General features: G+C 40.2%; 1 protein-coding gene across 1 annotated transcript; it reads right to left on the bottom strand.

Annotated features, from left to right (window-relative positions):
• Positions 1 to 26,442, bottom strand: LOC115217173 (mannose-1-phosphate guanyltransferase beta). Its single transcript, XM_029786803.2, has 10 exons — positions 26,247 to 26,442; positions 15,630 to 15,771; positions 14,723 to 14,803; positions 11,615 to 11,663; positions 10,917 to 11,059; positions 8,304 to 8,462; positions 6,201 to 6,279; positions 4,670 to 4,797; positions 3,728 to 3,910; positions 1 to 542 (listed from the first exon to the last, which is right to left on the bottom strand). Exons 2-10 carry the CDS (start codon positions 15,756 to 15,758, stop codon positions 411 to 413), a joined length of 1,083 nt encoding a protein of 360 aa, XP_029642663.1. The 5' UTR covers positions 15,759 to 15,771; positions 26,247 to 26,442; the 3' UTR covers positions 1 to 410.

Consider the following 26,442-nt stretch of genomic DNA (forward strand, 5'->3'; position numbering starts at 1 on the left):
TAGGCTTAAAAAAACTTCAACTTTTTCTGTCTGAAGGGTTTTTTGTTTTTTATTCCTGTATTTACAAGATATTGTTTGTAGCTTTATAGCTTTATCTACTTCAAGCTCCACCGTGAAAATTGAATTATAATGTATAACAAATGATTTTTTTTTTCCCCAACATACTTCTAGACCCGAGAGCAGCAGTTAATATGAAAGAAATATATTGAGAGGTTTAAGAAAAGGGAACACATTTCTTACAAAAAAAAAAAAAAAAAAAGCCGATGTGGAAATGATAGTGAAATTAAAATAATCCTAAAAATGAAAATACAAACAAAATTATTGCTATTAAAAAATAAAGGCTGACAATTTTCAATGGAAATTCTGTTGTTGTCCAGCATGGAATTCTTTCTCTCCAGCAGTTCTTGGATTTACATAATAATTTGAGGTTCTGGAACTGACACAGATATAGCTTTATGTGGAAGAATTCGACCACCATTGATATAAAGTTCATCTTTGACGATTACATCTTCTCCAAGCACCGACACATTTTCCATGCGAACCTGAAATGAAAACAGTGACATTGTCAGCAACATGATAAGCTAAGGCAAGAGAAATCAACATCAAAATCAAAATCACATTCGATGACTGGCATCCGTACTAGCGGGGTGCAAAGAGCACCATACAAGCGTGATCGTTGGCAGAGCAGCTAGTGGCACGTAAAAGGGTACCATTCGAGTGTGATCATTACCAGCGTCGCCTTACTGGCACTTATGCCCATGCTAGTAGGGTGCCAAGAGCACCATCCGAGCATGATCGTTGCCAGAGCATCTAACTGGCTTCCATGCCGGTTGCACTTAAAAGGGTACCATTCGAGCGTGATCGTTACCAACATCGCCTTACTGGCACCTGTGCTGGTGGCATGTGTAAAAAGATTTGAGCGAGGTCATTGCCAGTACCACCTGACTAGCCCCTGTGCTGGTGGCACATAAAAAGCACCCACTACACTCTCGGAGTGGTTGACGTTAGGAAGGGCATCCAGCTGTAGAAACTCTGCCTGATCAAGATTGAAGCCTGGTGCAGCCTACTGGTTTGCCAGTCCTCAGTCAAAATCATCCAACCTATGCTAGCATGGAAAGCGGACGTTAAACGACGATGATGATGATGATGTTCAGACATGGCTGTGTGGTTAAGAAGCTTGGTTTATTGCTGGGGCACTTGTCTTTGACTGTTCCTTATTACTAACAATTCAGCCATGACATAAGAGAAGAACCATGTGGTCGCAGGTTCAATTCCACAGTGCAGCACCTTGGGTAAGTGTCTTTTACTACAGCCCAAGACTGATTAAAGCATTCTGAGTGAATTCAGTAGATGGAAACTGTGTGGAAGCCAATTGCATGTGTGTGCGTGTGTACCCTTGTCTTGACATGGTGGTTGTAAATGAGTATCACTATCATAGAAGTGGGGTTGTTCGCTTCCAATTTTCCTAGGAAAACATCTGCTGGCATCGCTGAGTGGTTAACAAGTTCACTTTCCAATGTTTGATATAATAAATATATCTACCCACTGAACCAAACCAGATAATATTTTCACTGTGTAAAATATATGTTGCAACAACAGCAACACTAACAGTAACAACAAAAGCCACTCCCCTGCTACAAATTTCATCCAATCAGCAACAAGTTTATCCAGCAGTGGTTGTCATCTGCTTTTTCACAATTTTCAAATCTACTGAAAAACTATCTTTCTTGCAGTTGTCATCGTCATCTTCTTCTTCCAATCAGGACTCACGCCATTAGCCACAAAGAATAATCTCTAATTCGAGCCTACTCTAAGCTACTAAGGATGCATATGGCAACTTGAAGATCCACCCACCACACGCAATAGACTGGTGGTGCCACCGGCACAAGGGCCAGTCAGGCAGTAATGGCAATAGCCACGCTCAAGTGGTGTTTTTTTATGTGCCACCTGCACAGGCGTCAGTCCAGTGGCACAAGTGCCAGTAAGGCGACACTGGTAACGATCACGTACCACCAGCACAGAATCCAGTTAGCTGTTATATAATATTATATCATACATGCCAGTGCCGCCTGACTGGCACATAAAAAGCACCATTCGAGTGTGGCTGATGCCAGTGCTGCCTGACTGGCTCCCATGCTGGTGACATGTAAAAAGCACCCACTACACTCTTGGAGTGGTTGGCATTAGGAAGGACATCCAGCAGTAGAAACCTTGCCAGATTCAGATCGGAGCCTGGCATAGCCTCCCGGCTCACCAGTCCTCAGTCAAACCATCCAACCCATGCCAGCATGGAAAGTGGACGTTAAGCAACAACGATGACGATGATACATATGTATGTGTGAGTGTGTGTGTGTGTGTGTATGGTGGGTGTGGGTGTGTTTTCAAGATCCTTTGTTTTGACATTGCTAATTGTAAATTTATGTCAGTCATAGAAGCAGTGTCATTCTTCAAGAATCTTCTGAGGAAATATGTCTGGCAACTGGGCTCTTTTACTCGTTTCAGTCATTTGACTGCGGCCATGCTGGAGCACCACCTCTAGTCAAGCAAATCGACCCCAGGACTTATTCTTTGTAAGCCTGGTACTTATTCTATCAGTTTCTTTTTGCTGAACCGCTAAGTTACGGGGACATAAACACACCACCATTGGTTGTCAAGCAAAGGTTGGGGGGGACAAACACAGACACACAAACATATACACAAATACATACATATATATATATAGTGTGCTGTGCGCGAGAAGAATCGGCAGGACAAGTGAGTCCATAACCCGTGGCCTTCTACATGGGATGGAGCCAGCCTACGTATGCATACCTTCCCTTCTTGGGACACAAAACTCTACTTGTGAAGACGTGTTGAGGCAAGTGAGGATCAGAATCGAAATCGATCAATGGAAATTGCGGATGTGCTACCAGTGCCGGTGGCATGTCAAAACTCTGCTTGTGAAGACCCGTTGAGGCAAGTGAGGATCAGAATCGAAATCGATCAATGGAAATTGCAGATGTGTTACCAGTGCCGGTGGCATGTAAGAGAACTTTCCGTTTCGCGACCGTTGCCAGCACCGCCCCGTTTCGTGTCCGTTGCCAGCCTCGCCTGGCCCTCGTGCCGGTGGCACATAAAAAGCACCATCCGTTCGTGGCCGTTTGCCAGCTCTGTCTGGCACCAGTGCGGGTGGCACGTAAAAAGCACCCACTACACTCACGGAGTGGTTGGCGTTAGGAAGGGCATCCAGCCGTAGAAACACTGCCAGATTTGACTGGGCCTGATGAAGCCTTCTGGCTTCACAGACCCCAGTAGAACCGTCCAACCCATGCTAGCATGGAAAACGGACGCTAAACGATGATGATGATGATGATGATATATATATATATATACATATAGATATATACATAATACGATGGGCTTCTTTCAGTTTCCATCTACCAAATCCACTCACAGGGCTTTGGTCAGTCTGAGGCTATAGTAGAAGGCACTTGCTCAAGGTGCCACACAGTGGGAATGAACCCAGAACCATGTGGTTGGTAAGCAAGCTACTTACTACACAGCCACTCCTGGACTGTTCATATTCAATGGACTAAGGGAAATATTGCCTTACTGAGCAACAAGTGATGGGTGGTGACAAGAAGGACAGCCTGCCATAGAAAATTTGCCATAACGAATTTCGTCTAAGCATGGAAATGTGGACTTCAAAACTATGACAATGACAATAGAACATAAAATGCTGACTTACCCACTGTCCTACGATGCATTTCCAACCAATGATGCATGACTCCAGCCAGGAATGAGATTTTATGTGAGCATCTTTTAGAATTGTGCACCGTTTTATGCAAACACCATCTTCAATGATAACACCCGGTGCTATTGTGACATTTGGACCTATTCTACACTTCTTGCCAATTTGGGCAGTGGAATCCTGCAAAAAGAATATTTCGGTAGAAATAATGATGAAAATCTTAGTATCATGCTCATGTAAACTTTCAAATTATTTGAAGAACTTATAATATTTGCAGAAACAAAACAACAAAACAGTGATGAGTATGATCAGTTTCAAACATAAGTATAAGGCACCTTATTTGAAGGGAAGGGCACAAATCATGACAACAATCCAGTGTACTCTTCATCCCTTATTTTTGTCTTTTTCAAGCTCCATAAGATACAAGCCATTGTCATTAGAAGAAGGAATACTTAAAAGATCAAAGTGAGGCGCAGAAGTGGCTGTGTGGTAAGTAGCGTGCTTACCAACCACATGGTTTTGGGTTCATTCCCACTGCGTGGCACCTTGGGCAAGTGTCTTCTACTGTAGCCTCAGGCCGACTGAAGCCTTGTGAGTGGATCTGGTCCATGGAAACTGAAAGAAGCCCGTTGTTTATATGTAAATAAATATATATGCGTGCATGTGCTTGTTTGTCTGTGTTTGTCCCACCAACATCACTTGACAACCGATGCTGGTGTGTTAACATCCCCGTAACTTAGCAGTTCGGCAAAAGAGACTGACAGAATAAGTACTAGGCTTACAAAGAATAAGTCCTGGGGGTCAATTTGCTTGACTATAGGCGGTGCTACAGTATGGCCACAATCAAATGACTGAAACAAGTGAAAGAGTAAAAGAGAGAGAGAGTATACCAAGACCTTAATACAAAAGAAAAGTTGACCAAAATACAAAATTACTTACAATTAGTACATTACCAACAATTCCTTCTCCATTAAAAAGTTTTTCGGGAGCTTTCTGTTTCAGAGAGCTAAGGTAAAGGCACATTCCAGTCAGAAAATCTTTCGGTTGACCTACGTCCATCCAGAATCCTGCAAAAATAATTAAATAAATTTGATAATTAAACTTTCAACACACATTACCTTATACTTTTTACTTGTTTCAGTCATTAGACTGTGGCCAAGCTGGAGCCCCATCTTGAAAAAATTTTGTTGTCAAACCAATTGATTCTAGTACTAAATATTTTTTTAAAGCCTGGCACTTATTCCACCACTAAGTTATGGGAACATAAACAAACCAACACCAGTTGTCAAGCAGTGGTGAGGGACAGACACAAAGACACACACAGACATATACAGTGGGTTTCTTTCAGTTTCCATCTACCAAATCCGAGGCTATAGTAGAAGACATTTGCCTAAGTTGCCATGCAACGGGACTGAACCCAGAACTATGTGATTGGAAATCAAGCTTCTTACCACACAGCCACGATATAGAGATTTTTTTTTCTTATCATTATTTGGGCAAAACACCTTCCTTTCACATTGCTCTAATGCCTTACTTCTCTGGGCATGGATACATTGAAACTCCGACGTCTGGCAGCTGACTTGGCAGACACCCATAAAATTATTAACCATCTTACCAACAATAACTCTGAGCACCTTTTCAAACTCCACCTGTCTAACACCCGTGGACATGTTTACAAAGTCAGAAAACAGCACAGCTCCCATGACTTGGTGTGTTTACGTCCCCATAACTTAGCAGTTTGGCAAAAGAGACCGATAGAACAAGCACTAGGCTTGCAAAGAATAAGTCCCGAGGTCGATTTGTTCAACTAAAGGCAGTGCTCCAGCATGGCCACAGTCAAATGACTGAAACAAATAAAAGAATATATATATATATATTTATATATTTATATATATATATATATAATATATATATATATTATATATTTTTGCAAGAGGAGGGCAGGGGACTGATATTTGTCAGTTTGAGAACTGAAACAAATAAAAGAATATATATATATATTTATATATTTATATATATATATATATATATATATATAATATATATATATAATATATATATATATATATATTTATATATTTTTGCAAGAGGAGGGCAGGGGACTGATATTTGTCAGTTTGAGAACTGGTGCTAAAATAATCAAATAGCTCCCCCTAGGACATCTATTTATTAATACTTTGTCTTTGTGCCATAGGCACAAGGCCTGAAATTTCAGGGGAAGAAGCTAGTTGACATCACTGACCTCAGCACTTCACTGATATTTACTTTATCGACCCCGCCAAAAGGTCAAAAGATAAAGTTGACCTAAGCGGAATTTGAACTCAGAATGTAAAAGCAGACAACATGTGACTAAGCATTTTGTCCAGTGTGCTAACAATTCTGCCAGCTCACCATCTCCTCACACTTTGGCCATTATTAGCCACTCAATGGAAACTAATGAAGAAATAATAAAAAAAAAGAGAAAACCAACCTTCAAGTTCCATAGCAAAAAGATTCCCATCCTTGGCCATAAAGGGGAAAACTTCTTTTTCTACAGAGGTTGGTTTTAGCTAAAATGTTGAATATAAAATTTTACTCAGAATTTTGTAGTGTAGCAAAAATTTTACTTAAAGAGCAAACTTGGTCTGTATATTTTAATTTCATTTAGGATCTTTTCGGTTTGAACGGCAGTTTTTTCTAGCGGTGTCATATGAAATTGTCACCCATAATTATGACCCTAGTATCGATCTATTGTAGTTCAACCTGTTTTAGGGTTAGGGTTGGTTAGGGTTAGGGGTGGGGAGAAGGGTATCTTTTTTCCTTCACAAATGTAAATAAACCCAATCTGTTTCTTAAACGAGGGACATATTCATATGGCACAGAATGTTTTTTACCTCAATAGACGTCAGTGATTGGTTGAAATTGCAGAAATTGAAGAAAAAAAACAACAATATCTTACAAACTATAGAATTTTCTCAATAAAGCCAAGAGAAAAAGATGTTTTATAAACACATCCTACCAGTATACGAAGTTAAAAATTTTTTAGTTTCCTAGAAATTATGTTAAAAACTGACATTCAAACCGAAAAGATCCTTGATTTACTTTCAATTTATTTCATTAAAGTAATTAGAACAACAAAATTTATACACAGATGAAAATCAAATGGAAATTGTAGTTAAGATACCCATGCTGGTGACACGATAAAAGCACCGTCCGAACGTGGCAGATGCCAGCGCCACCTGACTGGCATCTGTGTCAGTGACACGTAAAAGCACCAACCGATCGTGGCCGTTTGCCAGCCTTCTCTGGCCCCTGTGCTGGTGGCACGTAAAAAGCACCCACTACACTCACAGAGTGGCTGGCGTTACGAAGGGCATCCAGCTGTAGAAACACTGCCAGATCAGACTGGTGCCTGGTGCAGCCTCCTGGATTACCAGGCCCCGGTCGAACCGTCCAACCCATGCTAGCATGGAAAACGGACGTTAAATGATGATGATGAATAGCTGCAGATGTGGCTGTGTGGTTAAGAAGCTAGCTTCCCAACCATGTGGTCTTGGGTTCAGTCTCACTGTACAGTACCCTGGTTAAGTGTCTTTTACTATGGTCCTGGGTCAACCAAAGCCTTGTTAGTGGATTTGGTAAATGGAAACTAAAAGAAGCCCATCATATAAATGTATGTGTGTCTGTTAGTGTGTATTCTTGTCTTGACATCATGAGGTGGCTGTAAAACGACTTCATACAAGTGATGGTGCTTGTTTCCAGTCATCTATAAAGAAACACATGTTTGGTCATGGGGAAATATTACCATTCTTAGAAACAGATGAGGGTTGGTGATGATAAGAAGGGCATCTAACCATAGAAAATCTGCCTCAACAAATTCTGTCCAACCCATGCAAGTATGGAAAAACTGAAGATGTTTAGTACCAGCGTTGCCTTACTGGCACTCAGGCCCCATGCTAGTAGGGTGTTAAGAGCACCATCTGAGCGTGATTGTTGCCAGAGCAGCTATCTGGCCTCCATGCCGGTGGCACATAAAAGACACCATTCGAGCATGATCGTTACTAGCATCGCCTTACTGGCACTCAGGCCCCATGCTAGTAGGGTGTTAAGAGCACCATCTGAGCGTGATCGTTGCCAGAGCGGCTATCTGGCCTCCGTGCCGGTGGCACATAAAAGACACCATTCGAGCGTGACCGTTACCAGCATCGCCATACTGGCACTCAGGCCCCGTACTAGTAGGGTGTTAAGAGCACCATCCGAGCATGATCGTTGCCAGAGCGGCTATCTGGCCTCCGTGCTGGTGGCACGTAAAAGACACCATTCGAGCGTGACCGTTACAAGCATCGCCTTACTGGCACCTGTGCCAGTGACATGTGTAAAAGATTCAAGCGAGGTTGTTGCCAGTACCGCCTCTCGGAGTGGTTGGCGTTAGGAAGGGCATCCAGCTGTAGAAACTCTGCCAGATCAAGATTGAAGCCTGGTGCAGCCATCTGGTTCACCAGCCCTCAGTCAAATCGTCCAACCCATGCTAGCATGGAAAGCGGACGCTAAACGACAATGATGATGATGATGATGATTAAAGATATTAACATACCTGAATTCTCTTTAATACTGACGTGCTAAAAACATACATTCCGGCGTTGATCTTATTGGATACAAATTCTTGGGGTTTTTCTACAAAGTCATGTATCCTTCCAGTTTCTCCATCGTAAATCACAACGCCATATTTGGATGGCTCTTCCACTTTGGTAACCTATTGATTAAACAAAATACATTAAAAACTGAGGTGAGGTTTTGGAAAAGAAAAAAAATACAAGCCAAAGAAATTAGAAAATTAGTGATGGTCTGTGTCAGTGCTTATAAGAAACTTGTCTGTATCTAACCAAGAAGACAGTGTCTTGTAAGGATAGGAAAATTCTATGACTAATACATAGCACATGTCAAGGAAATCATAAGACTTTATTCATTGACCTGATGATGCAAGAAAGGAAGAATTACATCATCTAAAGAAGTGGTTCCCAACCAGGGTTCATTTATGACCCTTTGGGTCAACGTGAGATTTAGTTAAAGTTTATGTGCAATAAATTGTTTATACTTTTCATTTCTTTATTGTCCACAAGGGGCTAAACATAGAGGGGACAAACAAGGACAGACAAAGAGATTAAGTCGATTACATCGATCCCAGAGCGTAAATGGTACTTAATTTATCGACCCCCGCAAGGATGAAAGGCAAAGTCAACCTCGGCGGAATTTGAACTCAGAAAGTAATGGCAGACGAAATACCACTAAACATTTTGCCCAGCATGCTAACATTTCTGCCAACTCGGCGCCTACCTTCTACAATACATAAAAGATTTTAACAATTTTTTTTTTTTATACAATTTCTAATAATATTTAATTATAAAAATATTACAGGATTTTTTTAAAACACTGAACAGCTATGAGGGTCTAGCAGAGTAAAATAAGAATCAAAGGAGCTATTATTATTGTTATTATTATAACAATAAGGTGGCAAGCTGGCAGAATCATTAGATCAAGGGATGAAACATGGTATTTCACTCGTTGCTACATTTCGAGTTCAAATTCAGCAGAGGTCAACTTAGCCTTTCATCCTTTCAGGGTCGATAAATCAAGTACCAGTGAAACACTGGGGTTAATGTAATCGGCTAACCCACCTCTCCCAAATTTCAGGTCTTGTGCCGCCAATAGAAAGGATTATTATTATTATTATTATTATCCTTATTATTATAGCTGGGTTCCAACCCGGGTCACAGTAACAAAGTCTATGTGCCACACTTCTTGGTCTATTATCACTGCTTCCATTTCCTGGATACATTCCAGGCCAGTGTCTGCAATCAAGTCGTCCATGTGTGATGTGTTCCTCTTCTCACATCACCAAGAAGTGAGTGGCACAAGACCAATTTTGGATGCTTGTAGTTCAGGGTGGTGCACACTGTGGCCAGATAGTCGGAGCCACCTTTGCCTGATCTTCTTGATAACTTTCAGCAGGTCTCCATAAAGGAATTCATTTGTTATATAGGTAGAAAAAGATTGAGAAACTACAGATGTAAAGTGTCATTCCATGATTCAAAGATGGTACACTGTGATCTGAGAGAAATGAAATTTGGTAGCTGTTTTTAGTAGGTTGACTGGCCCCCATGCCAGTGGCACATAAAAAGCACGATTTAAGCATGGTTGATGCCAGTACAGGCTTGACTGGCCCTTATGCCAGTGGCACGCAAAAAGTTCCCACTACACTCTCAGACTGGTTTGTTTTAGGAAGGGCATCCAGCTGTAGAAACATTGCCAGATCGGATTGGAGCCTGGTGCAGCCTCCTGGCTTGCCAGCTCTCAGTCAAACCGTCCAACCCATGCCAGCATGGAAAGCAGATATTAAACCACTATGTGGCGTTAGGAAGGGCATCCAGCTGTAGAAACACTGCCAGATCTGACTGGCCTGGTGCAGCCTTCGGGCTCCCCAGACCCCAGTTGAACCGTCCAACCCATGCTAGCATGGAAAGCGGACGTTAAACGACGATGATGATGATGATGATGATGACTGACTATATGGAAGCAAAGTTGAACCCTGTGGCATATGAACTCTGAACATGAAGACAGGCAAAACACCACTCAGCATTTCACCCAGCATGCTAACAATAATAATAATAATATTTGAAGAGAGTTAGGCGCAGGAGTGGCTGTGTGGTAAGTAGCTTGCTAACCAACCACATGGTTCCGGGTTCAGTCCCACTGCGTGGCATCTTGGGCAAGTGTCTTCTGCTATAGCCCCGGGCCGACCAATGCTTTGTGAGTGGATTTGGTAGACGGAAATTGAAAGAAGCCTGTCATATATATATATATATATGTATGTGTATGTGTTTGTGTGTCTGTGTTTGTCCCCCTAGCATTGCTTGACAACCGATGCTGGTGTGTTTACGTCCCCGTCACTTAGCGGTTCGGCAAAAGAGACCGATAGAATAAGTACTGGGCTTACAAAGAATAAGTCCCGGGGTCAATTTGCTCGACTAAAGGCGGTGCTCCAGCATGGCCACAGTCAAATGACTGAAACAAGTAAGAGAGAGAAAGAAAGAAAGAAGGAGAGAGTTACCTTATAAGTACAACAATCTATACACTTTGATCAATTATATACAAACCAATATTGACATGGATATAAATACATGGCCAGAAGAACTGTCTTAATACTCACAGCAATTGTCCCTTCTCGACCGTGGTCTTTGTGAAACTGTATCATTGTTTTGAATGGGAAGTCACATATGATGTCACTATTGAGGACAAAGAAAGGCTGGTCATCTTCTAATAAGTGTTCACGTGCCAAAGCTAGAGGCCCAGCTGTACAAAGAAAAAACACACAGTTTAAAAAAAGATGCAGAGGAAAAAAAGTATAAATTATATTTGCAAGATCTGTGCCGGTGGCACATAAAAAGCACCATCCGAACGTGGCTGTTGCCAGCGCCGCGCCTTGGCTGGCTTCTGTGCCGGTGGCACGTTAAAAGCTCCAACCGATTGTGGCCGATGCCGGACACCCCTGGCACCTGTGCAGGTGGCACGTAAAAAGCACCCACTACACTCACGGAGTGGTTGGCGTTAGGAAGGGCATCCAGCTGTAGAAACTCTGCCAGATCAGACTGGAGCCTGGTGCAGCCCCTGGCTTCCCAGCCCCCGGTCGAACCATCCAACCCGTGCTAGCGTGGAAAACGGACGTTAAACGATGATGATGAAGATCATTTATTTACCCTTTCATTACTGATAGTTTCCCAAAACTGATCTTATAAAACAACAGTAGTAAAGCAAAATAAAAACTAATTGATTTACATTAATCAATAAAAAATTGTTATATGAAACTGTATAAAATTCATGAAGATTATATAAACTGCTCATATTCACCTGTTCCTAACGGTTCCTTCTCTTGTGATATAGTGATTCGAATATCCATCTATTAGAAGATAATGTATATTTTAAAGATGAACAAGGCAAAATGTTTAAGAGTCATTAAATCAATCCTTTAGCATTCAGACCACTCTTTCAAATGAAATGCTTATTTATCTACATTGTTTGTATTGGGTTGTCCGGAAAGTTTGTGCCGATTCTTAAAGGAAAGAAAAAGGTCAATAAATACTTGCCATTACATTTTTAATCAGCTAAATATGAACCATTTTGTTGCACAATGCGTCTCCATCTTTCCTTTAACTTGAAAATACCCTCTTCCCAGAATTGAGGTGGTTTCATGGCAAAGAATTCATCAAGGTATCTTTTTACGTCATCGAAGGAATTGAAATTTTTACCATTAAGACTATTCTGCAGAGACCTGAATAAGTGGAAATCCGAAGGAGCAATATCTGGTGAATATGGAGGGTGGGGTAACACATCCCAGCCGAGCTGCAGCAATTTTTGTCTGGTTCCCAAAGCATCAAGTGCTGAAAATGAATGTTCTTATCTTCCATTTTAAAGGGTTACAGAATTAACACAGGTTATAGGAACATAAACCTTCTTCCACGAAAAGATAGCTTAAACTGTACTCTAAATGGAGGTGTAGTGAAATCTTATTTTATGGATTCAACCAGGTTCTAAAATAAGTCGAAAGGTAAGCTACTATAAATCAGCACAAACTTTCCAGACAACCCAATATTAATCATACACAATTTCATAGCTTTGAGGTTTAGATAATGTGATTGTTTATTTTTAAAATGGTTTAATTGATGTGAATAAAACTTGATTAATTGAATAATGATATTTGTATATCCTTCAAAAGGATAAAAGTTTAGATATTTTAAAGACCAACTAATAAGAAGAAAAAATATTTTATTTTCATTAAGAAACGGATTTAGCTTTGAGATTTAGATAATGCGATTATTTTTAATATGATATTGTAGAGTAGGTGTGAGAGGCCAGACTAGGTTGCTTTGAACAAAAAAAAGTTTTGGCCGGATGATGATGATTATTATTATTATTATTACTATTATTATTATTATCATCATCATCAGTATTGTTATTATTATTATTATTATTATTATTATTATTATTATTCCCTCCATTATTATCATTGAGAATTAAGATGATGACCCTTTAGCAATTAAGGGTCAAACTTGCAAGTAAAACCATCAAGGAGTGGTTTCAAGGGTCTCTTTTTAATTGATATGAATAAAACTTGATTAGTCGAATAATGATATTTGTATATCGTTCGAAAGGATAAAAGATTAAATATTTTAAAGAACAACTAATAAGAAAAAAAAATTAATTTTATTTTCAGTAGGAAACTGATTAGGATTCCGCAGATAAAAAAAAACTAAATAAAAGTGTTGGGAGTCACAGAGATGCTTCCATGCTCTCCCTTGCTTCGATGCAGACGTGGCTGGTGATAAGAAGCTTGCTTTTAAACCACATGGTACTGGGTTCAGTTCCATTGCATGGTAACTTCAGCATGTGTCTTTCTACTATAGCCTTGGGCTGACCAAAGCCTTGTGAGTGAATTTGGTAGACAGAAACTGAAAGAAGCCCTGTGCATGTATGTGTGTGTGCATGTATTTACGTTCCTGTAACTTAGCAGTTCAGCAAAAGAGATTGATAGCATAAGTACCATCCTGCATGGCCGTAGTCTAGTGGCCGAAACAAGTAAAAGATAAAAGATAACAGTAGAAAGTCATCATCATCATCGTTTAACGTCCGTTTTCCATGCTGGCATGGGTTGGACAGTTTGACTGAGGGCTGGCAAGCCAGAAGGCTGCACCAGGCTCCAATCTGATCTGGCAGTGTTTCTACAGCTGGATGCCCTTCCTAACGCCAACCATTCCGAGAGTGTAGTGGGTGCTTTTTATGTGCCACCAGCACAGGAGCCAGTCAGGTGGGCCTGGCATTGATCACGTTCGGGTAGTACTTTTTCCGTGCTACCAGCATGGGGGCTGGCCAGGGGGTACTGTCATCAGCCATGTTCGGATGATACTTTTTATATGCCACCGGAACAAGAACCAGTCAGGGGGTACTGGCATCGGCCATGTTCGGATGGTACTTTTTAGTTGGAATGTAAGTTAATCAATAATAGAAATTAGCATTCAACAAAGAATGTGACAGCTGCTGTTGCTATCACAACAGGGTTTCTATGGTTGCATGCCCTTCCTAATGCCAACCACTTTGCAAAATGTACTGGTTGCTTCTTTTATTGTACTGGTACCAGTGAAGTAGTTCACCAAATAACTTTCAAGACAAGACACTCTCAACTCAGCTGAGTGTGAGCATGAGTGGAGGCGTAGGGAGCTAAACAAAACTTCTAGAATTACATGAAAGTCAAACCCATCCCATGATCTGGGAACCGTAGGAGGATGAACTATAGATATCCTTCCAAAATTATGGCTTGAGACCCTGATAGAGAATAGGGGAGTCAAGATTGCTGATGAAATGGGATGTGTGACAGGACCATCACCAGGTCCAACGATGAGGAACCTCTCGCATATAGACTATAATGATGATGATGATATTGATGATAGTGTTGAAGGCAGTGATGACAATGATAACGAGGAGGAGGAGGCGGAAGAGGAGAAGGAGGAAATATACATTCCCAGCTCAAATCTGGATTCATACGTCTTCTGAATTCCTAGCGATGGCATTAATGTGTGCCATTGCTAGGCATTCATTAATGTACAACAAGTGAATCCAAAAATCTTAATTCTCAACAATAATAATGGAGGAAATAATAATAATAATAATAGTAGTAGTAGTAGTAGTAGTAGTAGTAGTAGTAGTAATAATAATAATAATAATAATAATAATAATAATAATAATAATAGGTCTCTGGGTAAGACTTGGAGCCAACTTGTACAAATATAAAGCAAAAGTCAAACATAGAATCATCATCATCATCATCATCATCATTTAACGTCCATTTTCCATGCTAGCATGGGTTGGACGGTTCAACTGGGGTCTGGGAAGCCAGAAGGCTGCATCAGGCCCAGTCTGATCTGGCAAATAATAATAATAAACAAAATGCCATATGTTACTTACCACTTTTTCTAAATGTCTTAACTCATCTTCCATTTGATCAGCTCTGTAACTAACAGCCAAAATTATATGTCTCACACCAGCCTGAATTGGTTAAAATGAAAATAAAGACTTCAAAAATGAGGAATTCAAAAATACTTGCTTCCATCGACCAAGCCTATTTTATGCCATCTTTACTTTTGCACCATTAATTTCATTCAACGTATTCTCCTCTCAGATTCACACATTTATTGCAGTGGCCCTTCAGTTTTTCTAAGCCCTGTAAAAGAACTCAGAAGTTTGGGCCTTCAGCCAGGCATTTCGTGAAACCCTTAAAGCCAGGAACTTGTCAGCACCCTCTCATAGGGAGATAGAAGTGAGAAAATAAAAGGAGGTAATGAATTTAAGCAGATATTTGTAGCTCAACCAAAACATTTCTCCCTTACACATACACATACAAATCTATTCATTTAGATTCATTTAGCTCTATGATAAAATATCTTTTTTTCCCCTCTTTTAAGAATTCCCATCAACCTTGCATCAAACTAATTCACATTTTCACACTTTATTAACTGATTTTTCAACACCTGACCACAGTTAGGGTCTTGAGACCCATCTGGTAAATGAATAAAGAGGCAGATGATAGACATCATCGCAGCATACACGACACACACATACATACAAACAAAAGCACACATAGTGCTTGCATGCAATCATATGTGCACACACACAAACACATGCAGTCCATGCACACACAGTACACAGCACACACACACACAAACACACACAGCACAAATACACAGACACACACTGTACACGTACACATACAAACACACACACACGCAGTACACACACACACAGTACACACACACGTGCAGACACACGCACACACACACAGTACACACACACAGTACACACACACACTACTTACCTCAACAAGAGCTTCAATTTGATGCAGCAGCATTGGTTTGTTTCCAAACTCAACTAAAGGTTTCGGATGGCTCAAAGTAAGAGGCCGGAGCCTGGTGCCATAACCTCCAACAAGTATAAGGGCCTTCATTGCTGCAAGGAATCTGAAACAGCAAAGGAACAGCAATTACACAAGGTTTACTTACAACTATATTCGTAACTATACATATGAAAAAAAACCCTGAAAATAATGGTTTAGTCCATGGGTCAGGAAGCTTCTTAAATCATTGACCCATTTTGGGAGTCATTGATAAATTATCACCACCTCCCATTTTATAAATTTCTAGAATAAAGTTAAAAAGTATAATTCTTTTCTACTCTAGGCACAAGGCTCGAATTGTTGGGGGAAGGGGGCTACTCAATTATGCAACTAGTACTTAATTTATCGATCCTGAAAGGATGAAAGGCAAAGTCGACCTCGCTGGAATTTGAACTCAGAACATAAAGACAGATGAAATACCACTAAGTGTTTCGCCTGGCTAATGTTTCTGCCAGCTTGCTGCCTTCATAGAAATCCAATATTCTTTTCTACTCTAGGCACAAGGCTCAAAACCTTGTGGGGGAGGACACTTGATTAGATCGACCCCAGTATGGAAAGGAACTTAATTTATCAACCCCAAAAGAATGAAAGGCAAAGTCGACCTCGGAATAAAAGAATACCCATTTCAACTCAGCACCATTTACCAGAACGCAAAAATCTGGGCATTCATCTGGGGACTTCACAGCAACCAGAAGTTGCCTATTAATCTCAGACTCTGGCAAAACCCTTCATATTTTACACTAATCGATATAAAAGCCGTAGAGAAGAACAGGACATAAAAAGAAAGTGTTTAAGTTCTGAAGAGAAATAAGAAACTGGATCTAAATAAGTAGTCAGCATAAAAACAGATTACATACAAGCAAATATTTATACAAACAGCAAATGCAGCACATACACACATACAAACACGTACGTATGTACACCTATTGCATACATGTTTTTTGTATGCATACATGTTCATGTGTGTGTATGTGTTGCCCGTATATCAACAAAACACTTTTTTCCTCGATGGTAAAAAAACAACAAAAGTCTTAACAAAAAACTTACTCTAGAAGGGGACCTAACTCTTGTTTGCAAACAATGGTGATTTCTCTGACTTGAAAATTGTTAAAAGTTTTGGTTGAAAATTTATTTTTACTGCTATTCGCTGATGTCTCTGGGAAAAATAAGTTGATGAAAATACAGCTAGGGTCATGACGAATGTCCTCCTAAAATTGGAGTGACATGCGTGCTAATTTGTGGACGTGCATAAATTACATTCACGTACACACACACACACACACATCCTGCCTTTTATATATACAGATACATATATATAATGTGTGCCTGAATATGTGTGTTGGGGTGGGAGAGAGTATGCATGTTTGTGTATTATTGTCTTGACATGACATAGTTGTTGTAAATAAATGTCACTCATCATCATCATCATCGTTTAGCGTCCGTTTTCCATGCTAGCGTGGGTTGGATGGTTCTACTGGGGTCTGTGAAGCCAGAAGGCTTCATCAGGCCCAGTCAAATGAAGCCTTCTGGCTTCACAAACCCCAGTAGAACCGTCCAACCTATACTAGCATGGAAAACGGATGCTAAACGATGATGATGATGATGAGTGACATTTATTTACAACAACTACGTCATGTCAAGACAAGAAGACTATTCTGTGGAAGCATATCTTGCGATGGGAAAATATTCCCTTATTTGGAAATGGGTAGGAGTTGACAACAATATCTGGCTGTAGAAAATCTGCCTCAATAAATTCTGTCTGACCCTAGCAACAATGGAAAAGTGGACATGAAGATGATGATGAGGATATTGTCAACCAGGTCTTTTTATTTATTTATCTCTTTTACTCTTTTACTTGTTTCAGTCACGTGACTGTGGCCATGCTGGAGCACCGCCTTTAGTCGAGCAAATCGACCCCAGGACTTATTCCTTGTAAGCCTAGTACTCATTCTATCAGTCTCTTTTGCCGAACTGCTAAGTTACAGGGATGTAAACAAACCACCATCGGTTGGCAAGCGATGTTGGGGGGGGACAAACACAGACACACAAACATATATATCTATACATATATACGACGGGCTTCTTTCAGTTTCCGTCTACCAAAGCCACTCACAAGGCTTTGGTCAGCCCAAGGCTATAGTAGAAGACACTTGCCCAAGGTGCCACGCAATGGGACTGAACCCGTAACCATGTGGTTCATAAGCAAGCTATTTACCACACAGTCACTCCTATGCCTTATTTATTTATTAATTTTCCAAAGACATTAGAACGTGATGTGGCTGCTATGTCTAGTATATTGGACAACCACATAAAAGCTCCATCATCAGCTTAATAATCAAACCAACAAAATGTGTGTGAGATTGGTGACATGAACATTGCTTGGCAACCGATTTGTTAATCGGCTGACTTAACGAATAAATCATGACAGGTTTCACAACTAACAAAAAAATAACATACAGGACACATCAGCAGGAAAACAGAAATGTAAAAGAAAAAAATAAAGCAAATAAGCAAATCAAGACTGAAGTATAATAAAATTTAAAAAATCTCTTTTTGGTTATGTTCCAATGTAAATATATTCAGTATTATGATTGACTTAGCTGGCATCTGTTGTGACAAGTCTCAAGAAGGCTGACTATGCTAAATATATTTCTTTATTACCCATAAGGGGATAAACACAGAGGAGACAAACAAGGACAGACAAAGCGATTAAGTCGATTCCATCAATTCCAGTGCGTAACTGGTACTTAATTTATCGACCCCGAAAGGATGAAAGGCAAAGTCGTCCTCGGCGGAATTTGAACTCAGAACGTAACGACAGACAAAATACCTATTTCTATTTCTTTACTACCCTCAAGGGGCTAAGCATAGAGGGGACAAACAAGGACAGACAAAGCGATTAAGTCGATTCCATCAATTCCAGTGCGTAACTGGTACTTAATTTATCGACCCCGAAAGGATGAAAGGCAAAGTCGTCCTCGGCGGAATTTGAACTCAGAACGTAACGACAGACAAAATACCTATTTCTATTCTTTACTACCCTCAGGGGCTAAGCATAGAGGGGACAAACAAGGACAGACAAAGCGATTAAGTCGATTCCATCAATTCCAGTGCGTAACTGGTACTTAATTTATCGACCCCGAAAGGATGAAGGCAAAGTCGTCCTCGGCGGAATTTGAACTCAGAACGTAACGACAGACAAAATACCTATTTCTATTCTTTACTACCCTCAAGGGGCTAAGCATAGAGGGGACAAACAAGGACAGACAAAGCGATTAGTCGATTCCATCAATTCCAGTGCGTAACTGGTACTTAATTTATCGACCCCGAAAGGATGAAAGGCAAAGTCGTCCTCGGCGGAATTTGAACTCAGAACGTAACGACAGACAAAATACCTATTTCTATTTCTTTACTACCCTCAAGGGGCTAAGCATAGAGGGGACAAACAAGGACAGACAAAGCGATTAAGTCGATTCCATCAATTCCAGTGCGTAACTGGTACTTAATTTATCGACCCCGAAAGGATGAAAGGCAAAGTCATCCTCGGCGGAATTTGAACTCAGAACGTAACGACAGACAAAATACCTATTTCTATTTCTTTACTACCCTCAAGGGGCTAAGCATAGAGGGGACAAACAAGGACAGACAAAGCGATTAAGTCGATTCCATCAATTCCAGTGCGTAACTGGTACTTAATTTATCGACCCCGAAAGGATGAAAGGCAAAGTCGTCCTCGGCGGAATTTGAACTCAGAACGTAACGACAGACAAAATACCTATTTCTATTTCTTTACTACCCTCAAGGGGCTAAGCATAGAGGGGACAAACAAGGACAGACAAAGCGATTAAGTCGATTCCATCAATTCCAGTGCGTAACTGGTACTTAATTTATCGACCCCGAAAGGATGAAAGGCAAAGTCGTCCTCGGCGGAATTTGAACTCAGAACGTAACGGCAGACGAAATATGGCTACGCATTTCGCCCAGCATGCTACCGTTTCTGCCAGCTAGCCGCCTTTGACTATGCTAAATAGTTTACTGAACCTGAACTTCATCATCATCATCATTTAACGTCCGTTTTCCATGCTAGCATGGGTTGGACGGTTCGACCGGGGTCTGGGAAGCCAGGAAGCTGCACCAGGCTCCAATCTTGATCTGGCAGAGTTTCTACAGCTTGATGCCCTTCCTAACGACAACCACTCCAAGAGTGTAGTGGGTGCTTTTTACGTGCCAGGGGAGGCTGGCAACAGCCACAATCGGTTGGTGCTTTTTACGTGCCACCGGCACGGAAGCAAGTCAAGGTGGTGCTGGCATCGACCACGTATGGCTGGTGCTTTTTATGTGCCACCAGCACAGGTGCCAGGGGAGGCTGGCAAATGGCCACGATTGGTTGGTGCTCTTTACGTGCCACCAGCACGGAAGCCAGTCAAGGCGGCGCTGATATCAGCCACATACGGATGGTGCTTTTTAGGTGCCAGGGTAGGCTGGCAATGGCCACTTGTTTAAATAAAAAGGTTTTATAGCATAAGACCAACAACCTGCTCTTGAATGTCTGTTTGTTTGACCCTTTAGCATTCAGATTACTCTGTCAAATGTAATCCTTATTTATTCACATTATTTTGAATTAATCATGCATTAATCATGCCTTGATTCTCCAATTATTAATTTATAAGCATAGGAGTGGCTGTGTGTTAAGTAGCTTGCTTAGGAACCTCATAGTTCCAGGTTCAGTCCCACTGTGTGGTATCTTGGGCAAGTGTCCTCTACTATAGCCTTGGGCCAACCAAAGCCTTGTGAGTGGATTTGGTAGACGGAAACTGAAAGAAGCCCATCGTATATATGTATACATATACATATATGTATACAGGCGACAGTCAGAGCACTGATGTTTGTTGTGCACTCCGCTGTCGTTATTCGATTGCTGTTATTCTGTGCGTCTGTGTATAAAGATCAGTTGTGTTTTGCGGGGTTGCTTTATTTTTACCCTTAACTTAGAAATGGAGAAAGACATAGCGCTAGATATAAAAAATAAGACATTTGGGGCTAGAAATATTGCAGAAAACATGAAATTCTTTGAGCAGGCAAGTGTCTTATGTAAAATTTGTCACATTGATGGCCTGGAGAGGTCTCTGGAAAGGTTGGATTTGGCCAGTTTGAATCTAAAATAGGTAGAATATTTGGGCCAGATATGGCCAGTTTAAATAAAAATGAACTACCCCTTCTCCTTGAGGTTCATAGTCATGCAAGCTGTATAAAGGCCTCGTCCATAGAAACCATGCCAAAGTAGATACTGGAGCACAATGTAGTACTTGGGACCATTGGATCTTGAGAAACTGTTAAACCCATGCCAGCATGGAACATGGATGTTAAATGGCAATGATGATCTAGATGACACAATTAAGTGAAGTCATAGCCATGAGGGTTAAAGATTTAACAGGAAAAGATTATATACTAAGGCGGCGAGCTGGCAGGAACATTAGCACACCGGGCGAAATGCTTAGCAGTATTTCGTCTGCTGCTACGTTCTGAGTTCAAATTCCGCTGAGGTCGACTTTGCCTTTCATCCTTTCGGGGTCGATTAAATAAATACCAGTTACGCACTGGGGTCGATATAATTGACTTAATCCGTTTGTCTGTCCTTGATTGTCCCTTCTGTGTTTAGCCCCTTGTGGGCAATAAAGAAATAGGTTAAAGATTTAACTGGTATCCATGGTGATAGCTTTCTAATAAGACTAAACAGGTTTTCTGAACTTGAACTTGTTTAAAAAAGAAAATTTTATTACAAAGTGTCAATAACCTGCTGTTGCATAATGTTTGTTTGTTTAAAGAAGGATAGGCCAAGTGAAGTGGCAGGTGTGAAGGTAAAGAACCGATCAAGAGCAGGCAGAGCTATCTGGGTACAAAGTTCACTTAATAACTGCATGGCTCTGGGTACAACTGCAGTACCTTGAGTGAGTGTTTATAATTTTTTTACAATAGTCTTAGGTTAACAAATACATCAAAGTAGAATTTGGTAAATGGAAACTGTGTAGAAGCCTACAGTATGTATGTATGTATGTATGTATGTAATTATTCAGTTTTATTTCAAGATTTCTTGCAAATAGAGAGAAAGAATCAGTTTCTAACCCAGATCCAAGACTCCTTCATTGGAATTGCATCATCAACAACAGGGTATTTTTGTACGGATGAATGAATTAATAAATGTATGTATGTATGTACGTGCAGATTTGTATGTTTTACATATGTATTCTCATGCATATACTTGCATATTTAAACATGCTCATATCTATTTAAATAGTATGTATCATCATCATCATCATAATCATTTTAACATCTACTTTTCCATGTTTGCACAAGTCATACAAGGTTTGTTGAGATAGAGTTTCTACAGCTGGATGCCCTTCCTAATGCCAACCACTCCATGAGTGTAGTGTGTGCTTTTTACGTACCACTGGCACAGGTGCCAGGCAAGGCTTGCAACAGCCATGATCAGTTGGTGCTTTTTACATGCCACCGGCACGGAAGCCAGTCAAGGTAGCGCTGGCATTGGCCACATTCGGATGGTGCTTTTTACGTCCCACAATCATCATTTAATGTCTGTATTCCATGCTGGCATGGATTGGACAGTTTGACAGAATTCAGCAGGTCCAAGAACAGCATGGTGTTCTAGTGTCTGTTTTAACATGATTTCTACAGTTGGATGCCCTTCCTAACACCAACCACTCCAAGAGTGTAGTGGGTGCTTTTTATGTGCCATATCCTAGATGAATGTTGGATATAGAATTTAACAGAGCGGAGGTAAGATCAATGTGAGACTCGTGAGACTCCAAAACGCACTCTCAATGACTTCTACCGACCCGTCATCTCAACCAATATGTTAGTCTTTATAAGAGTTCGGCTAGTCTGTTCTTCCAATCCCCAGGGGTATCAATGACTCTCATCACAACACATACATTACACACACACATATATATATGACAGGCTTCTTCTCAATTTCCATCTTCCAAATTCATTCTCAAAGCTTTAATTGGTCCAGGGTTATACCTGAAGACAACAGAACCAGAAACCAAACGGTTGCAAAACAAACTCCTAAATCACACAGCCACACTTGTACCAAAGTATGTATATTATCTTCTATATATTTGTGAAAGGGTGGACATTGTCTCGCAAGCAGTTGTACAGGCAAAAGTGTTAGTAAATGTGGTCGGATTGACCTGAAAATTTGCACACCTATGTTAAAAGTGCTGGGGAGTTTGCATGGCAACTTTCAGTTTGCTCAATTGAAAGGCATGGCCTCTAGGGCAAAATTCCTCGTCTTTCAAATGTGGCCTGAGTAGACCTGAATGAAATCAGGTTATAATACTAGTATTATATATTTTGCCACATGTTGAACAAAGATATAAACCACAACAAGAAATCAGTGCACTTTGAACAAAATCAACTAAGATATAAATACTTCCTTGTCACACCCAGCCACAAATAACGCAGCGAACCAATGATTAATCCATTAGAATTACACACCTACACATACGACAGCTTAGCTTTTTGTCCAGCTGATAAAAAAAAATTATGGGCTGAGCTATGTCATTAGTAATTAAGCAAAAATAAAAGGTCATGTTCGTAGACCATACAATAAATATGTGTTTCTATTATTTTACTGTGGAAGCGTGTGGCTTACTGGTTAGAGTGTCAGCATCATGATTGTAAGATTGTGGTTTCGATTCCTAGACCGGGCGACGCATTGTGTTCTTGAGTAAAACATTTCATTTCACGTTGCTCCAGTCCACTCAGCTGGCAAAAATGAGTAACGCTGCAATGGACTGGTGTCCTGTTTAGCCGGGGAACACATACGCCATTGAAACTGGGAAACCAGGCCCATGAGCCTAGCTAGGCTTTAAAAGGGTGGCCATGCTGGAGCACCGCCTTTAGTCGAGCAAATCGACCCCAGGACTTATTCTTTGTAAGCCTAGTACTTATTCTATCGGTCTCTTTTGCCGAACTGCTAAGTTACAGGGACGTAAACACACCAGCATCGGTTGTCAAGTGAGGTTGGGCAGGGACAAACACAGACACACAAACATATATATATATACATATATACGATGGGCTTCTTTCAGTTTCCGTCTACCAAATCCACTCATAAGGCTTTGGTCGGCCCGAGGCTATAGTAGAAGACACTTGCCCAAAGTGCCATGCAGTGGGACTGAACCCAGAACCATGTGGTTGGTAAGCAAGCTACTTACCACACAGCCACTCCTACGCCTATATACAATTCCTTATAATATTCAAGTATAAAAATATAAAAGGATTTTTTTAAATATCAAATGGCTGAGGGTCCACCCATGTAAAACAGAAATCAAAGGGGTCCACAGGCGAAAAAAAACAAAAACTTGAGACCTCTTGATTCTAGATTTGGCTTCCATGCCTGGAATTTTGTCTCTAATTCCACTATAGATTCAACTATGAGAACTAGATGATCAGTATACTGGAGTAACTGTGGACAACCAGTCTTGGACTTTTCTGTGATGTATAGGAGAGAACCAAGCCTTGACCAATACCTTGTAAACTCTATTTAGTTGAAGAAAGTTATGCTGAAGCAGCCCATCATATAAGAACATGTGTGTATGTGTATCTATGTTTATGAGAACCACTGATCGAGATGGATGGAAGATTGCATCTCAATGAAAGCATCCGTTTTTTTGGTGTTTTGTGTACAAATATGTTTTTGTAAGTCTTCATTAAAACTGCTTGAGCAAAAGTGGAGACATTGTTTTTATTCTCCAGTAAACAAAAGTTTGATAATTTCATTGGTTTTGATATGTAAAGACAAGTGGAATGAAACAAGTTTATTCTGATAACAAGGTCTAATGACAGGAAAAATACATTCATTCACAGAGAAGCTGCTTCGCTAAGCCTTGTCTAATCTACTGCAAGCATATAAATCATCGTCATTTAACTGTGTTCTATGTTGTCATGGGCGGGAGGGTTTGACAGACAAAATATGACTAGTCTGAGGGTTACGATAGTCTCTAATGTTTTCTTGGGTAAAATATCTATGGCTGGCTGCTGTCCATAATACGAGCCACTTGACACTGTACTGGGTGATTTTTTTCATGGCACCAGCACCAGGTCACGAAGTAACTTACAAGACAAGACCTCTAGACGATCGTGGTGCAAAACAGAGTACCAAGATTACGGAGACTAAAGTAGGATATGGCTACCCTAGCAGGAAAGGAAGAAAGGCTGGTAGAGATGAGGTGTCACTGTATACACACGTCATACAAGGTGACTAGAGAGAGAACAGGGGCTGAGAATCAAATTGAGGACGGCTGGGTGGGTATGTAGACCCACAAGAATGAAGAGGGATATATATTGTATTCGATTAATCTGTCAATAGTTTGCCCCCAAGTAATTAGCTATAAGGTTAAATATTTAGCACACACACACACATATATTCATATATGGCTACACTTTTCACGAAATGAACCAATTACCGGTACCCCAATTACCAAGTCAACCAAAAGATTTTCAGATTTGACCTGAGACTAAACAACTACAAATAGTCCCTGATGTCCACGTAGATTAAAAAGAAAACGAAATCTAATAAAGCAGATGGTGACGTATAGATTTTTGCCGGACACTGGACTAACAAATTAACTGAATTAACTTCGGGGCAGATATTTAAGTTAATTTTTATCGATCCCAGGATAAAAGAGGAAGTAGAGCTCAGTATGATTTGAACACAGAACATAAAAATAAAGAGATAAGCATAGATATAATTTTTTAAAAATTCGACAGCAAAATCCGGAAATCAAAGGCCAAATAGTAACATACTGGCTTTTAGCTTAACTAAAATATTATTTCAGTGTTGTATTTGCTTGGCAAATTACTTGAAAGTGAAACAATCACATCATCGTAAAATTATATGAGCCAATTAAAAAATTAGAATACATGGATTTTTGTTTATTTCTTAACAGTTGCAAAGATGAAATGTTGAAAAGTTTTGTCGCACTTCTGCAACTTGTCACTGATAAATGATGCAATAGCACTGTCAACGATTTGCCCGAAAAGTGCAACAAAACTTTTTCACATTGGATATTATGGGATACTATTATGAAAGAAAACTAGAGCGAATCGTCGAATGATTAACATGACGCACCTAAGAAATAATTTAGGCAAAGGAAAACTCTAATTTGACGTCGCCAAAACTAAAAGCTTAAAAGAAATTTATCCATTAATTAGGAATCGAACCCCGAACGAGTACATAGAAAATACAAAGGAAGAGGGTGAGAAATAGTATCCCTTAATTAAATCTAAAATAGAAAGAGTGGTTGTTGTAACATGATAAATGATTGCTAATGAGGCGTGGGTCCTGTTGATATGGTTGTTAAGAGGGCCGGGCTACAAAGCCGGCAATTAGTAAAACAAATACGCATACAACTACATTTATATTTAATATATTTCCCCCATTTAAATAGATGATTTTTATAAGAGGATCGATCAATAAATATATATCATAGATGAGTAAATATAAAGCCAAACCTTTGATATTGTGAGGAGGACCAGTTCGTTCTGTTCTGTGTAGGAAATGGTTTTGCAGCAGTCTGCCACGAGTAACATCACAACGAGGCTGGATTAAACTTTCCTGTCAACATGGACCCGCGACCTTATCACTTGGCAACTAAATTTCGCGTTTATTTGTTGTGGGGTGTTTTCTTTTTTTTTTATGCTTTGTATA

This window comes from Octopus sinensis, linkage group LG1, assembly GCF_006345805.1.
Source record: "Octopus sinensis linkage group LG1, ASM634580v1, whole genome shotgun sequence".
Taxonomy (NCBI): domain Eukaryota; kingdom Metazoa; phylum Mollusca; class Cephalopoda; order Octopoda; family Octopodidae; genus Octopus; species Octopus sinensis.